This window comes from Oryx dammah, unplaced genomic scaffold (genome assembly GCF_014754425.2).
Source record: "Oryx dammah isolate SB20612 unplaced genomic scaffold, SCBI_Odam_1.1 HiC_scaffold_27, whole genome shotgun sequence".
In the NCBI taxonomy this organism is placed as follows: domain Eukaryota; kingdom Metazoa; phylum Chordata; class Mammalia; order Artiodactyla; family Bovidae; genus Oryx; species Oryx dammah.
This window is the reverse complement of record NW_024070211.1, coordinates 45,922,370-45,939,828: the sequence shown is the minus strand read 5'-3', so window position 1 is coordinate 45,939,828 and position 17,459 is coordinate 45,922,370. Positions and strand designations below refer to the sequence as shown.

Here is a 17,459-nt window from a genome sequence, read left to right as displayed (position 1 = left end):
ATTCGAAGCAGGAAGTCTTATCCACGGGACTGCAAGGGAAGTCCTTATAGGTTTTCCTTTTAAAAACAGATTTAAGACTAAGAGAGCACAGGATCAGTGCCTTGCAAATGACAGGCTGAAGCCCTGGACCTCCCCTCTCATCTTCAGCATGGCTCCGTAGACGTCTGCAGCGGCTCATCCATTTCCTCCAAGCCAGGGGTTGGGGGATGGGTGTAAACGCTCAAGTGCGACAATCTTGGGATCATGTGCTGGCCATGCAGTCTGTCAGTTGATTGACACTGAACTTAGCTTCCTCAACTGCACTATATGTCTAGTAATTCGTAGCCATTGTACAGATGTGAGCTTATGTAACAGTGGTAGTGATTATTTACCAAGAACTGTGGGAGGTCCAAGCATTCCGTTAAGTGCTCAATCTGTTTTCTCTCCTGTAATTCTGCTCAGATAGGAATTTCAGAGCTGGGGCCTGAAGACTGGCAATGTAGAAACCTTATCAGTTAACCCTCAGATCAATCAAGTTGAGAACCATGGGTGTGTACTAATGTTCAGACACTGATTAACCTTTCAGGGTTTTAGAGAGGCACACAAACTTCATCCTGCCACTCACTAGCTGAAGATACTTGTCTAAGTCTTTCACCTCTCCAAACCTCAGCTTCCTTGCTCAAATGAGGGCAAAAATAGCATCCACTTCTGCGAATTACTCAGAAGGTGAAATGAACCAGTTTGGGTGGTTATACATGTGGCACACACAAAATTTTTATACTGTTAGCTGGTGCCTGTAGGCCGCCTCCTTTTTCTTAGGTGACCTTCTGACCTCTGCACATAGGTCATCATGTGAGTTTAAATTTAGCACTCTTCCATCCACATGGTTCACTTCAAATCCTAAGTTTTGGGGGAGGGAATAGTGTGTTATGGTGGGAAAATCCTTGTTTTGGATCCAGCTGGACTGAGTTCAAATTCGTATATTCATTTGAGCCTCCGTTTCCTCCTCCATGACATGGGGGATCCTCTACATTGTTGGGAGAATGAGAAATAATTGATGTAAAGTTACAACGTACAGGTATTGCATTATTATTGGTGTTGTAGTTTTAAAATCTAGAAGATGTGAAAACAAAAAGGCAGAAAACTCTTTAAAAAATTCAAACAGTTAACAGAGGCAGAGGGTGGGGAGAGGCTGGAGGATGAAGAAAAGCTGGGGAGGTTCAGACTCCCAGAGGAGAGGTCTTCACATCCCTGTCCCCTCCCCCCAACACTCCCCTCCCCATCAGGGGCTCAGCACTGGACAAGGATGGTTACCCCTGCTTAGGGCTGGGCAGGACCCCACCCCCTTTTGGTGCTGAATTTCCTCACAACTCAGCTAGAGATCTGTTTGGACCCAGGAAGAGTTCTTGCCAGATGATCCGGGGAGCTTGTCCACGGCTGCAGTGCTAAGATTCAGGCCACGGAAGAGAGGAAGCATTTTTCTCTGCAGACCCCTTTCAAGCGAGAATGACATTTTACTGGCCACAGGCAGTCTCAAGTCTGTCTTTAAAAATTAGAGAGCTGATAAACACTAAATGTAGTGAGTAAAATGCTTTCCAATAAAACAAGTCCAGCTTTCTGGTTTTTAGTTTGCATGTTGACATGCAGTTTTAGTTGCATGTCTGTGGTCACCTCTCAATGTAGGGAAATTGGGCATCGGTTCCTTTAAATAAGAAACATTTTCTGTTCAAGTGAGTCACCTCGGTTTTCCAGCTTTCCAAATCAAGTTTACTTTCTAGTTCTCTCTGTTAAGGAATTTTCTTTCTCTCTTCCTGAAGACCAGAGTTTGCCCTTCTGCTGGAAGGCAATGGTTTCACAGGTTCTCTTTCTTTTATCTCAAGATTTTTTAAAGCCCTGCGGAATTTGGTAGCAAATTCTGAACGTAGAGAGGAGAGAACCAGGAAGTGAGTCTTCCAGGGGCAGGCATAAAAACCTGGTGGAGGCATCGAAAGTAAAAGTAAACTTCTTCCTGGAGGCGTTTCCAACCCCACCTCCTGTCTCCCCCTCCCGCTTGCCTCATTTCCAGGGATTTATCTCCAGCTGGGTTTTAAGAACGAGCCTCAGTAATCCGACGTGTGAAGTCACGCAGTGTGGGGTCTTGTCGTTGGGAGTTTGGTGGCTGGGATGTTGCCAGGACTGTGTGGAGCAGGTGAGTGCCTGGTGCCCAGTTGGCTTCTAGATGCCGCCTTTCTCACTCGAGGACTTCCTCGGGGAAGTCACCTCCGAGTCCTGCCAGGGTGCTAGGTTCTGAGTGGGTTCCTATCTTAACCACAGCCCCTGGCTTTGCTGCTTTTTAATCTGAGGACGCTCCAGTTCCTCTGCTGCCTCGAGTATAGGTACACTGTCTGTCTCCTGCTGGTTTACTTTAGATTTCCCAGAAGACTTTATTTACCTTTTTATGTTTATTTCCTATACCACTTGTCCTGGGGCAGAGGGTTGAGTTGCTCACTCAATCAGATCCCGATTCCCTATAAGCCCTTGGTCTTTGGGACCCATGGGCCCCCCGACCCTGCCCTGCTTTACCCATTTTCTTGGATCTCCCCACTCCCCAACCTATCTCCTATCCTCCTCGCTGACTCCCAAAGTATGTGTGTTTGCTAGTCGCTCAATCATGTCCGACTCTTTGCAACCCTAGAAACTGTACCCGCCAGGCTCCTCTGCCCATGGGATTTTCCAGGCAAACATATTGGAATGGGTTGCAACTCCTGCCTCCCGGGGATCGAAACTGCGTTTCCTGCTTTGGCACTTGGATTCTTTTCCACTGAGCCACCTGGGAAGCCCGGCTCCCAAAGACAACCCTCACATCTTATGATACATATCCTTAATTGTTCTGTATCTTTGTGAAATGTACCATTGTTTTGTGTGTGTACACTATGTCTTAAACTGTGTGACCAGAGCAAGAAAATAATTTCTCTGTACCTCTGTTTCCTCATCATTAGTGGGGTTAACACTCCCTCAACAGGTAGCTGTGAGGATTTATTTGATCATAACAGCTTTAGCCACTTAGTGACTGGTGTTGCTCTGTACCCAGTAAGTGTTAGCAATTATTATTACATGTTATGTATTAGTATTCATATTGTAATTTGCTTGTTCTGATTTTGACTTTTTTTTTTTTTTTTTTTGCAAGTAAGCACTCTGTACTTTAAGTTCTATGTGTTTTGCCTGGTCCCACTTTGTAACCGCTGCTTATTATTCTATGATGGACAGTCTCTACAACTTATATAAGGACTATAGAAGAACTGGCCCACCAAGAACTTAGCTGGCTCCAGCTTGCAAACCTTTGCCATTCTGATACGTACAAAGTAGGTAGCTCATACCGACTTTGTATTCCCCAGCTTAGTCATGAATTTGAGTATCATTCGCACACTTTGGCAATCTGAGTATCTCTGTCAAGGAACTCTATAGACAGATCCATTGTCTTTCGTCGGGGTTTCTTTTCCTTGTTGATTTGCAGAAGATCTTTGTATATTTGAGGTATTTCTACTCCTGTGGCACACCCTGGGAACATGGACATGAAAGATGTGGTCCCTGCCTTTGTGAAGATCACAGCCTAGGATAGGAACCAGCCATAAAACAGCAGGACAGATATTGGGTGGATATATTTAGGAGGCTGCAAGAAAAGAGCAAGGGGGCACTTCCTGGGATAGGATTTAGCCACTAACAGGTTTTCATTCTGTGGCTGCCTTCTCACTCGGAGTTCTCAGGGCAGAGTCAAGGGAAGTTAAGGGCACAAAAGGAACACAGCACCCTTACCTAGCTCTCTACATGTGGAGGGGCATTTTCAGCTATCTTGTTAATCCTCTCCGCTGTGAAATTTGCCCTCTGAGAGCTAATACTCCATTTGGGGAAAGAGAACATGTAGTTTCAAAGAAGAGAGTTTTTTTTTTTTTTTTTCTCTCTCTCTACTTTAATCATCAGAAAACAACTGATGAGAGCCAAAAGGCAGGGCTAAAGTGAGTTTCGTTCTCTGTTTTATCTCCAGGTCCCAGTCCATGGTGAGGGCCCTGGGATTTTATTTTTCCTTCGGTGAGTTCAGCTGGGCCTTTTGGGAGGAAACAATATGATTCTAGAGTTTTCTAGACCTAGACTGCTGAGGGTGAGATCTGGTGGTCTTGGGGTCATGGAGGTGATCTTGTACGTGAATATAGATGGGGGAAACCATGAGAATTTCTGTGGGGGTCAGTAGACCCTCTGAACCATAGTGAGGGCCCCATAGTTTCCAGAACTCAAGACCACTCAGGAGTGCTCAGTGAGTATTACTGAAGGAAACCACTGAAGTCTTAATAATGAACCCATAAAAATCTGTACATTTCTGAAAAGGAAAAGAAAGGGTTCTTAGCTATCATTCAGTTCAACTTTTTCCTTTTGGAATGTGGTACGGAAGCCCCGAAGAGAAAATGACCTGCCCAAAGTCACATAGCCAGAGGCAAGTCTCAGATGGCCAGTGTCCCCATCCAGCACCTACCTCTTATTCCACGGGCTCCTTCTTGGAGATGAGGATGCGGTTGCTGCCTGGAGGCTGGCCTGCCTCACTCAGCCTATGGTGACTCAGGAGTTTTGAAAACAGGAAGTAAGTGAGCTACGCTGTTGGTTCTTCATTTGACTCTAATTCCTGTCTTAGATGTACTGAGAGAAGAGGCCCGTGAAGCGGCTGCTGCTGTGAAGGTTCCAGAATCCACCTCTGGTAAGATCTGATGGGACTTTGGAGAGGAAGCCTTTGATTCTAGAACTCTCTAGGCTACTGAGAATGGGACCTGGCAGGTTCAGGGCCCATAGGGTAATCCTAGTATTTGAGTGTAGATGAAGAAACTGGGAGAGTTAGCCGAGCCTCTGAAGGCCGTGGTGAGGGTTCAGAGATCCCAGATGTCCGTGCCCCTCCAGCTTCGGTAGATGATGCATTCCTGGGTTTTAGAGGGGGAATACTCCAAGTATATTCATCTTTACAGAGGCCTCACCCTTATGCCAGCCAGACTTATCAAAGAACAGAAACCAAAATTCAAATCTCAACTGACTTCGCTGCTGTAGCTACCCGTCTGCCGACCCACAGACCACCAACATAAACGCACACACACCTAAACAGACACACACAGAAACACACACACACAGTGCTAAGCACTCAATTGTTTATTTATTTATCTTTGCGGGGTGGAGGTGGGGGGATTAAAAAGGTAAAGAACAGTACAGGGAATAATATAATGGCAATAGATTGATAATCAGTATTTGTGGAGTTAACCATTCATAGGTGGAATTACGAGTTTCATTCCAACATTGGTTTGGAAATGTGAGATTAAGCATTTACAGGTGAAGTTATACATTTGTTCAGTTTGGTAGGTTCTAAATTTGGCTGGAATGTGGATACCTTTTCTGGGCTGTGTGATAGTGCTGGCTGGGGCCCTGCAGTGAGTGAACAGTGCTTGTGTGGGTCTCTGGCAGGTTCTGGGTGAATCCCAATTTGGAGTGGGAACCCTGATTCGGAATGGGAACCTCAATTCGGAGTGATCCTCCTGGACTGGAGGGAATGGCCATCCTATTACCTAGGGCTTTCAGGCCTGAGACTAACTTTCCAGTACTCTTGAGCTTTGAATGAGATACAGATTTTTGTCTCAGAAGAGGAATGCAAATTTTGGGTTTATTTTCTCCAGCTTTGAGGTAGTTTTCCATTAGACTGAGAGAGCTAAGATGCTGCTAGAATGTTGTTAGAAGGATTGTTTGTGATTAGATGAGATTTATTTGCAATTTAATTGTGGTGTAACAGGCAGTGCTAATTCGGGACTCTGGGATGAGGTGCTGAGGTTTAAATCCAGGCTCCAGCACATACCAGCTTGGTTGTATGGTTCTGACCTTCTCTCTGCTTTAGTGGATTTGTTAAGAATTTTTGTTTGTTGTTTGTTTTGGGGCTTCCTTTAAGAATTCTAAAGACTGTATAGTCCATGGGTTCACAAAGAGTTGGACATGACTGAGTGACTTTTACTTCACTTCACTTAGTCTTTTAAAATTTTAAGTAATTCATAATCTTTAAAAATATTTTGATTATGTGTCTTTATTAAATTTCTTCACTGGCTTCCAACTGCAATTAGAATAAAATCTAAATCTTTGCAGGGTCTGTCACTAAGCCTCTTGAGATGCTCTAATCTGGGCCTGATACCTCTCACTAATTTATTTCTGAACTGATTTTTCATGGTAATACAGTGAAGACGATAATAGCAATTTCTAGAGAGGATTGCAGTAAATGAGACAAGAAAAATATTTTTATGTTTATATCATTATATGTTATAAACATTTATATATCATAATACAAACATTTGGCTATATAAAAATACTTTGGGGCACACATTATAAAAATAATAGATATAGTTACATATCATATAATACAAATATATGTATGTGGGCTTATTACTTAGATATTGTATAATTGAAAGTAAAAGAAAACTTCTGAAGGCCTTTCCATTCCCACCCCTCTCCTCTATCTTGCATGCAATATAAATCAATATATTCAAATTGATATATTCTACATATGTATATGCATACATTATATATGCATATATGTGAATAAAATTGGGAAAGAACCCACAAATGTGACCTCAAAATTACTTCTAAATTTTTCCAAGTGGTATTTTTCCTTTAAAAGTTCTCTAAGGAACAAGTGTTAAAAAAAAAAAAAAGGAACAAGTGTTACTTTTACTACTTTAGGATGAGAAAAATAGAGCAATGACTATTCTTTTTAAAATATTACTCTAATAAAGTTTCTGGGTTATGAGCTCATGCAATAAACCCAGGTCCCATAAAAAAAGAAGTGCCGTTTAGTTCCTCTTCCTATAGATCTTAATCTAGAGGTGGCCTGTGGTTAATGGTATAAAATCTAGAGCAGGTAATAGTGCTTCCCAGGTACTACGAGCAGAGAGCTGGGTGACCTAAACAAAGACAATATTATACCACAATGTGTTTTGGAAAACCTGGGTCAGGAAAGAAGCCTCACCAGTACTTTCCCTACTAAATGTCCATTTTAATGTGATGTAAAAATCACTTAGAAAGCATTGCCAAGCTATTACAAAGAAAATGAAATGACCTGGTTATAGAGGACAGGAGCCAATCATGTTATATTCAAACTCATGTCATTCTGGCTTTGGATTGAAATTTTTTTGTATGTCAGAAAGTGCTATTGAACATGTAACAAAAGCCTTAAAAAGCTTTATGTCTTTCATCTCAATAATGCTATTTCTAAGAAATTATTCTAATAAAATAATCAGAGTTGCATTGGAGATTTGCATTGTAAGATCATCCTAAATGTCATCACTGACTCAATGGACGTGAGTTTGAGCAAGTTCCAGGAGATGTGAAGGACAGGGAAGCCTGGCATGCTGCAGTCCATGGGGTTGCAAAGAGCCGGACACGACTAAGCAACTGAACAACAACAAAAAATGTCATCAGAGACTGGTTAGATAAATTATTGCCCATGTGTATGATTAGATAACTTACAGATTTTCAAATCCATGTTGTAGAAAAAAAAGACATCAGTTGTACTTATAATATTATCAGTGGAAAAATACACTTACACCTCAGAAGTACAGTGTGTTCAAATAGGAGGGAAAATATATAAACAGTACTAAAATATTTGGTAAGAAAGACAGTAAAATATTATTAGGTAGTTATTTTTGTTTTTTTTTTTAAATTATTTGTTTATTTGTTTACTTCTGGTTGCGCTGGGTCTTCACTGCTGCCTTGGGCTTTCTCTAGTTGCGGCGAGTGGGGGCTACTCTCTAGTTGCGGTGCGCTGGCTTCACATTGCTATTGCAGGGCCCGGGCTCTAGGTACTCGGGCTAGTAGTTGTGGCGCACAGGCTCAGTTGCTCTGAGGCATGTGGAGTCTTCCTGGACCAGGGATGGAACCTGTGTCCTCTGCATTGGCAGGCAGATTCTTATCTACTGTACCACCAGGGAAGTCCTATCTTTTTTAAGTTTTTAAAAAATTGAAGTATAGTTGATTTTCAATATTGTGTTCATTTCTGCTGCACAGCTAGTGACTCCGTCACACACACACGTGCGCATGCACACACACACACATATACATATACATCATTTTTTTCAATATTCTTTTCCATTATAGTTTATCATAGGATACTGAATATAGTTCTCAGTGCTGTACAGCAGGACCTTGTTGTTTATCCATTCCATTTATAGGAGCTTACATCTGTTAACTGCAACCTCCCACTTCATCTCTGCCCCTTACCCCCTCTCCCTTGGCAACCACAAGCCTGTTTCTGTTTCATAAATCGGTTTCATTTGTCCTATTTTAGATTCCATAGATAAGTGATATCATATCTTATTCATCATTCTCTTTCTGATTTACTTCACTTAGTATAACAATGTCTGATGGCTGTAAATTATATTATTTCATTATTTTTTATAGCTGTGATATTTCATTGTATGTATATACCAGATCTTCTTTATTTGTTCATCTGTTGATGGACACTTAGGTTGCTTCCATGTGTTGGCTATTATGAATAGAGCTGCTATGAACATAGGAGTGAATGTATCCTTTCGGATTAGAGGTTTTGTCTGGATATATGCCCAGGAGTGGAATTGCTAGATTATATGGTAATTCTATTTTTAGTTTTCTGAGAAACTTCCATACTATTTTCCATAGTGGCTGTGAGTGAGTGAAGTCACTCAGTCGTGTTCGACTCTTTGCGACTCCATGGACTGTAGCCCACCAGGCTCCTCCATCCATGGAATTTTCTAAGCAAGAGTACTGGAGTGGGTTGCCATTTCCTGCTCCAGGGGATCTTCCTGACCCGGGGATCGAATCCGGGTCTCCCGCATTGCAGGCAGATGCTTTACCGTCTGAGCTACCAGAGAATCCCATTAATGGCTGTACCAACTTACATTCAGAGAAGGCAATGGCAACCCACTCCAGTACTCTTGCTTGGAAAATCCCATGGATGGAGGAGCCTGGTAGGCTGCAGTCCATGGGGTTGCGAAGAGTCAGACATGACTGAGCGACTTCACTTTCACTTTTCACTTTCATGCATTGGAGAAGGAAATGGCAACCCACTCCAGTATTCTTGCCTGGAGAATCCCAGGGACAGCGGAGCCTGGTGGGCTCCCGTCTATGGGGTCGCACAGAGTTGGTCACGACTGAAGCGACTTAGCAGCAGCAGCAGCAACTTACATTCTCACCAACAGTGTAGGAAGGTTCTCTTTTCTCTACATCCTCTCCAGCATTTGTTATTTATAGTTTTTAGTGATGGCTGTTCTGGCTGGTGTAAGGGGTACCTCATTGTAGTTTTGATTTGCATTTTCTCTAATAATTAACGATGTTGAGCATCTTTTCGTGTGCCTATTGGCTATTTCTATTTCTCTCTTGGAGAAATGTCTCTCTGGGTCTTCTGCCCATTTTATAGTTGGGGTTTTTGTTGTTGTTGAGCTGTATGAACTGTTTGTATATTTTGGAAATTAAGCCCTTGTCAGTTACATCATTGGTAAATATTTTCTCCTATTCTGTAGGTTGTCTTTTCCTTTTGTTTTTGGTTTCCTTTGCTGTACAAAAGTTTGTAAGCTTGATTAGGTCCCATTTGTTAATTTTTGTTTTTATTTCTATTGCCTTGGGAGATTGAAAACATTGGTACAATTTATGTCTGGAATGTTTTGATTAGGGCTTTTAACTTTGGATGATAGAATTATAGGTGATTTTTATTCTTTTATCTTTCCTGTATTTTCTAAAATGAATACAAAAAGCATTGTTATCATAGTCAGAAAATCATATCAGAAAATAATTGTTACAATGTCAGAAAACAACTGCAGAGGGGGGAAAAAGGAGATTCTGCTTTCATTTGATTCTTTGGTTGATTTTTTTCTGTAAAATGATATTTTAGCAATGGTTAGAACTGGTTAAAAGATCTAAGGACATTGGACTTAATGATACTAAGCAGAGCTGGATCCAGTTCAGATCCTTTCCAGATTCATATACTGGAATAAAAATAGGACTTTAAGTAGAGCTTTTAATTTAAGTTCATGTACATTTAGCATAAGTAACACATGCAAAAGGTAAAGATTCACACTGTGCAAAGGATATAGAATGTAAAGCAAGTCTCTTCCTGTCCACACCCAGGCCTCCCCCACCCCCAGACCTCTAGTTCCTCTCCTCTCAGGCAACCAATGTATTTTCTTCAAAGATCTGTGAACACAAAAAGTAGGCACTTTATGAGTTTGGTATGTCACTTTCCAGAATTTCTGTATCTTTTTTTTTCCTGCTTTTATAAGTATGTCTATAATCACTGAAAATCTAATTGTATTGTTTGAGTGTTTCTGAAAAGTAGCTATATGATTCTTGGTTATTATATCTTCACTGACATAACACATCTTGAATATCTATGCATTTTAATTTCAGAAGGTGGAGGGCATCTTCTTAAGTGCTGCACAACTTTCTGTGTGTGACTATACTGTAGTTGACTTAGCCATTCCTTTATTGGAGGACTTTTGGGGTGTTTCTAGTTGTTCAAGCTTACATATCATGCTGTCAATATGTACAAACCCTGTAGAGCACATGTATGCTCCTATAGAGTGTGATTTAAGGAATGAACTCACTAGTCTGTTCCCTGGAATGTCCAGCAGTTTTATTTTTTAAACTTTGAACTTATGCTTTTAGGTGCTGGCCAAATATTTAAGATATCAAAATATTTTTATGATAATTGATTGCTTTGCAGTGAATGATCTAGGCTCTGCAGTCTTTATGAATCCAATGTAAAACAAAATGCATCTTCCCAAGAAACTGTCCCTACAGTTCCCTAATCAAGAAAACACTTTGTCTAAACAGTAATGCCAGCTCTAGACCAAAAGTGTGAAAAAAAGTTTTGCCAAAAAGTTTTGCCATGATTCCAATTCTAAAAAAAGAAATAATCAGAGTTATGCCCAGGATATATGAAAAGGTCCCTCAATGCAATATTATTTTAACAGTAAAAAAAAACAGAAAATTGCTTAAAATCAATTTTATTTTCACATGCTGGAATTCAAGAAATATTAAAAATATGCCAAAGAAGAATGTTTATGGTAAGAGTAAACGTTCGTTCTAATTATTAAGTGGATAAAAAAAAACCCAGGTGTACATGTTTGTTTTTTATATAAATGTATCTTTATGTGTATGTGATGTATGATAATGACAACTGTGAACATATTATAATTTATTGTATTTTCAATTTTTACCCTTCCCCCTCAAAAAAACCCCACTGTTCTATAATCAGCATTGGGAAGTTGGAAGTGTTTTTAAAAAGAAAAGCTAAAAAGCTTCAAAATCTTTAGGGTTACTTTAAAAGAAACTATTTTTTTGTGGGTGACTTTTAAAAAATACTAAAATTTACCATAATGTTTCTATTTTAGTATCTGATGTACAAAATACACAGGTCCTGGTTCACTCTATCATCCCTCAAGTGATAGTGAGGATTTGTGGTTTCATCCAAGAATGTCAGTGAATGCAGAGAGCTTAAAAATTCAGGAGCCTTGCTTCAGGGAGGAAAGAGATCCAAACAGGTTAAGATTATTTGATGTCAAGCAAAATGCCCAGAGGCACAGAGTCTGTGGGAACAAGCAAGTGATGGAGCTGAGGTTAAAGGTTTTCTGGTTCAAGGTTTACAGACAGTAGCCCTGAGGTAAGGGAGTATTTGAGTAAGCCTTCAAGGAAAAGTTTTTTAAGGATGGAGAGGTTGAAAACTGCTGCTTCCAACGGAAGTTTCCAGTGAAGAAGCAGGAAAATTAGGAGGGTAAGAGAAGTGTTCAGGTTACATGAACACTTATAATCACCTGCTGTGGGGCCAGTGGTGTCCAGCCCCACAGCCAAGGTGTTTCCCTTCTTTCAGGTAAACATGCCTTTATTCAGTAGTTGTTGGTCGTTACTCTGCAAACATTATAGGTGTTACATACTCGAAGTGGGGCTTCCCTGGTTGCTCAGAAGGTAAAGAATCTACCTGCAGTACAGGAGACTTGGGTTCGATCCCTTGTTTGGGAAGATCCCCTGGAGAAGGGAATGGCTACCCACTGCAGTATTCTTGCCTGGGAAATCCCATGGACAGAGGAACCTGGAGGGCTACAGTCCATGAGGCGGCAAAGAGACGGACGTGTCTGAGCGACTGTCACTTTCACTTTCTTTCACACTCACAACACTGCAGGAGAGGTTGTTCTTTTGATCTCACCTTACAGAGGAGAATCTCACCCTAAGAGGCTCTGAACTGCCCAGGCCTGGGCCAGGCCCACCCTGGGTTCTGGTCTAAGTTCTGTCTGACCCCACAGCCCCACTGCCTAGACACTCAGCTGCTGGTGAGATTCCTGGCTTTGACAGTGACCGTGTAGCCCGTCTCGTGTAGTTATGTCCCAGTCTTCTTACTATGCTGTTTCTGACACGAACCCTGCTCCAAGGGTTCCTTGTGCCTAGAATATAGGCTTATCAGAGCAGGGAAGGTGAAAGAGAAATCCACGGTGACTCAAGGGGCTCAAGGGGGAAAACTCCAGATTCGGGGCTACTTGTGTGAAGCCTGTCTGTGGTTTCCTGAAACACTACCCTCTCCGTTTCTTACCTGCTCAAACGTGTGTGTGTTAGTCACTCAGTTGTGTCTGACTCTAGGAGACGCCCATGGACTATAGCCTGCAAGGCTCCTCTGTCCATGGAATTCTCCAGGCCAGAATACCGGAGTGGGTAGCTGTTCCCTTCTCCAGGGGATCTACCTGACCCAGGGGTCAAACCCAGGTCTCCTGCGTTGCAGGTGGACTCTTTACCATCTGAGCCACCAGGGAAGCCCACTCAAACAAGTAAGTATGTGGAAGTAGGGCTTCCCTGGAGTCTCAGTGGTAACAAATCTGCCTGCCAATGCAGGAGACATGGGTTCGATCACTGGGTCAGAAAGATTCCCTAGAAAAGGAAATGTAATCCACTCCAGTATTCTTGTCTAGGAAATCCCATGAACAGAGGAGCCTGACGGGCTACAGTCTGTGGGTCCAAAAAAGAGTCAGACACGACTTATCGACTATACAATAGCAACATGTGAAAATACCCCATAATTTGAGTTGAAAGGCTGACCAAGTTCTTCTGGGTTCCGTTTCCAGTCTAGGGTTCTTGACCAGCTGAGAGAGCCAGTCTTGAGGCCCTTGGGGGACAACACTGCATTGTGTCCTCCCACCACCACTGTTTCTGCCAGATCATATCACTTTTCCCACCTCCAACCCTTCCAATCTGTCCTCCACACTTCATTTTATTTTTAAAGTATAATATTTATTTTATACTGGAGTCTAGTTGATTTACAATTTTGTGTTAGTTTCAGATGTACAGCAATGCGATTCAGTTATACACATATGTATGTCCTCCACAGTTTAAATGTTAATACTAAATTGGATGACATCATTGTCGTGCTTACGATGCTTTCTTTGTTCCCCATTATCTCCAGGACAGAGCCTGACCCCCTTGACCCATGGTCTGGGCCCTTTATAATGGTTCCTGGCCCCAGTTCCATCCCTTTGTCTCACCATTCCCTCTTTCAGACTCTTCACGGTTACTTTTTGAGCTCCCCATGCCTGTCTGAACTGACTTGAACATTCTTGCTTCCATCCTTTGCATACATTATTTCCTTCAAGAATTGTCCTTCACCATCTTCTCCCCAAAGGTGAGTCCTCTCCAGGAAGCCCTTCTCCCAGGTTGAGTTAAGCCTCTATATTTCTCCTGTGCTCTGGTTACAACTCTCTGACCACTGATTAGTTTGTAAATCTATTTTCCAAAACAATGTTATGTTCCAAGATGATAACGAGTGGGAACCTGTTTGTTTGTGTTTTTTTTTTTTTCATTTTGTTTTTCTTCTTCCCTGTATCTTTAGCATAATGTCTGGCGTATAGTAGATATAATAGCATTTGATGAAGGAACAAACCAGTAAGTGGTAGTTTTCTTCCTCATCTGAAAATAACATTGTGTTTTAACCTAGGTAACAACTACATTCTCCTAACACTTGAAAAGCATGGATCTCACCCAGTGTCTCTATAAAATTGGGGAGCAGCTGGGCAGTGACGACCTGGCTGCCCTCAAGTTCCTAAGCCGGGACCACATCCCATATAGGAAGCAGGAACCCATTAAGGATGCCCTGATGCTATTCCAGAGGCTCCAAGAAAAGAGAATGTTGGAGGAAAGCAATCTGTCCTTCTTGAAGGAGCTGCTTTTCCAAGTGAATAGACTGGATCTGCTGCTTGACTACTTGGACACCAGTGAGGAGGAGATGAAGAGGGAGCTTCAGATACCTGGCAGGGCCCAGATCTCTGCCTACAGGTGGGGAGAACCTCCACGGTGTGGACCTGGGAGCTGTGGGTTTGAATGGACACATCTTTATGGGCAGGGCTGATATTGTATGTAGGTTGTCTGTGTGGAGTGACTTTGGAGGCTCTGGTAAGAAGTTTCACCAAGGCCACGGTAAGAAATGTAGAGACTTTATGCAGATTTCAGAGGAAAAAAATGCTAAAACCAATAAAGTAAAATTTTCTTTACAGAGTGAAACATTACCAATAGGTACATGTGTTAATTGCTTCAGTCGTGTCCGACTCTTTGTGACCCTATGGACTGTAGCCCTCCAGGCTCCTCTGTCCATGGGGATTCTCCAGGCAAGAATACTGGAGTGGGTTGTCATTTCCTTCTCCAGGGGATCTTCCCAACGCCAGGATCGAACCTGTGTCTCTTATGTCTCCTGCATTGGCAGGTGGGTCCTTTACCACAAGCACCACCTGGGAAGCCACTGCAATTCAAATAGCCACGCTTTAAGCATTCTAACTCTCCTTTCTGTTACATGTCTGTTATCTTGATGCCTCTGCTTTGCTGATGTTCATACCATGCACTCACCTTTGCCTATTATTAAATAAAGCGTTGCAGCTCCCCACTTGAGAACCCATCCCATCCACTTGTAGATGACTATGAAATTCTCCACAGGGTTTTAGGCTTTTATTATACACTTTAAGGCTTGTGTTACTAAGTTCTTCAGTGAGGTGTGTGCTGCCAGTCATTCTGGATTGGCCAGGCTGGACCCCCACAATAATTGTTTTTTTTTTTAATGGTATAAGATAATCTTTTTTTTTTTTTTAAGTTCATTTATTAACTTACTAACGGTTGTGCTGGGCCTTCAGTTCTGCACCTGGGCTTTCTCTAGCTGTGGCGAGTAGGGATTGCTCTTTGTCACAGTGCACTGACTCCTCATTGTGTAGCTTCTCTTGTGGCGGAACGCCGGCTCTAGGCGTGTGGGCTTCGTTGTTGCAGGACTCTGGCTTGGTTGTTTCACTGCACATGCTTAGTTGCTCCACAGCAAGTGGAATCTTCCCCAGCCAGGTATAGAACTCGTGTTCCCTGCATTGGCAGGTGGATTCTTACCCGCTGTTCCACCAGAGAAGTCTTAAGATAATCATTTCTAATCTATCCCTGGCCATACAGTGGAAACACCCACTGTAATAACCAATCATCCTAAAGGTTAAACAGCTTCCACAATTTCACTTCATAAGCCAGTCTGCAATACCCAATGACTGCTTAATCCCCATGACTCCAGATGCTGTCAGAAGAACGGCACTGGCTTGGGCTGTCTGTCCTGCCAAAGGCTTAACACAGTAGAGAAATTATTTTTCTAATTGTTCTGGAGCCTATGGGCCTGAAATTGAGGTGTTAACATGACGGGTTCCCTTTTGGAGGCTCTAAGGGAGAAAGTTCTCTCTTCTTTTAAAGACACCAACCATCGGGTTAGGACCACCTTAAGCCAGTCTACAGATGGACAAGGTAATGAGGGTATGAGGGGCCCAAATTCAAAGGGTGAGGGGCAGGGCAACTGGGTATGTTCGGAGAGGAATGGGGAGATGGTGATAAGGCATGGCCAGAGATGAAGAGGCAGACTAGGCTCAGTTCACAAAAGCCTGTGTTCCAAGAGGAGGTGTTTGGCCTTCCTATTGAAGGGAGTGGCTGGGAGAACATTGACTAGTTTTAATTGAAGAATTAAAACTGATGTGTGTTTTGAAAAGAATAATATCCAAAATCAAAGCTTTTTTTTCTTTCTGTGCAACAAGATCTTAGTCCTATAGTGAAGGACAAGGGAAAAACACAATTCACTCAACTGATATTAACTGGAAGTTAAAACTGGGGAACTCTTAAAATTTTTAATTAAATTACAAATACTTATTTATTTATTTTGGCTGTGCTGGGTCTTCACTGCTGCACACAGGCTTTCTCTAGTTGCAGAGAGCACAGGCTACTCTTTGTTACGGTACACTGAATCTGGGGCTTGTGGCCTTCAGTAGCTGCAACTCTTGGGCCCTAGAGCATGGGCTGAGTACTTGTGGCACACGGACTTAGTTACCCTGCAGCATGTGGGATCTTCCTGGACCAGAGATTGGACCTGTGTCCCCTGCATGAGCAGGTGGATTCTTAACCACTAAACCACCAGGGAAGTCCTGAGGGAATTTAAATTCCATTAAGAGTGGGATAGTTGAGCTTGAGCCATGAGTCTTCAGTGTCATGACACGAGCTTCCAAGGACTCAACTCAAATCATGTCAGTAGCTGGTTTTATTTTAAAGGGAGGCCAGAGGATCAAGTCCACGTGACTCCATATATCAGATGGGAAATAATTTAAGAAAGTTAAAGTGTTTCTGTTTCCCCCTATAGGATCCTGCTTTTCCAGATTTCAGAAGATGTGAACAAAGTGGAATTGAAGGACTTTAAGTTTTTTTTGAGCCAGGAGATTGCCAAATGTAAGCTGGATGATGACATGGTAAGACCTGGTGTCTCACCTGAGGTGTAGCCCTGAGGGTGAGTCAGCTGGTGGGGATTTCTGAGACTGAAGAGAGCTCTTGTCAGTAAAAGCAACCTGAATTCTCACTTTTTAACCAAGGGAGAATGCTGTCTGGAATGAGTGCTGTAGATATGATGCTTTTGTATAATATAAGGTGCTGCTCACATTAATTATCAGGGACAAGACAGAGTGAGGAACCTTTGTTCCTCACTGGTTGTGGGAGCCCAGGTCAGTGTGGGGGTCTGCAGAGCCAGGAGAGCCACTGGTGGGCCTGAGACCATTTCCTCACTTCTGCAGTCTCTGAAAAACCTGGGACCTGGAACTCTGTGTGTTTGTGTGTGTGTGTGATATGGTGTGTCTATACATATGTGTGCCTGTGCTGTGATGTAATGCTGTATGCGTGTGTGTTTGTGTGTGTATGTGGTATGGTGTGTCTATACATATGTGTGTCTGTACTGTGATGTAATGCTGTATGTGTGTCTGTGTGTGTGGTATGGCATGTCTATACGTATGTGTGTCTGCTGCGATGTAATGCTGTATGTGTGTGTGTTTGTGTGTGTGTGTGTATGGTATGGTGTGTCTATACATATGTGTGTCTGTACTGTGATGTAACGCTGTATGTGTGTGTGTTTGTGTGTGTGTGTGGTATGGTGTGTCTAT

At 42.3% G+C, this 17,459-nt stretch overlaps 1 protein-coding gene across 4 annotated transcripts in view; it reads left to right on the top strand.

Annotated features, from left to right (window-relative positions):
• The first annotated feature begins 1,757 nt into the window (after positions 1-1,757).
• Positions 1,758-17,459, top strand: part of CASP8 (caspase 8) — a 24,060-nt gene continuing 8,358 nt past the window's right edge. For 2 of the 4 annotated variants that reach the window (XM_040228805.1, XM_040228802.1), the window contains exons 1-5: positions 1,758-2,167; positions 4,001-4,044; positions 4,640-4,702; positions 13,973-14,310; positions 16,673-16,778. In XM_040228805.1, coding sequence (XP_040084739.1) covers positions 14,006-14,310; positions 16,673-16,778 — 411 coding nt within the window. In that variant the 5' untranslated portion in view covers positions 1,758-2,167; positions 4,001-4,044; positions 4,640-4,702; positions 13,973-14,005. The remainder of the gene's footprint in view (positions 2,168-4,000; positions 4,045-4,639; positions 4,703-13,972; positions 14,311-16,672; positions 16,779-17,459) is intronic. The other 2 variants (XM_040228803.1, XM_040228804.1) reach the window with 2 other exon arrangements.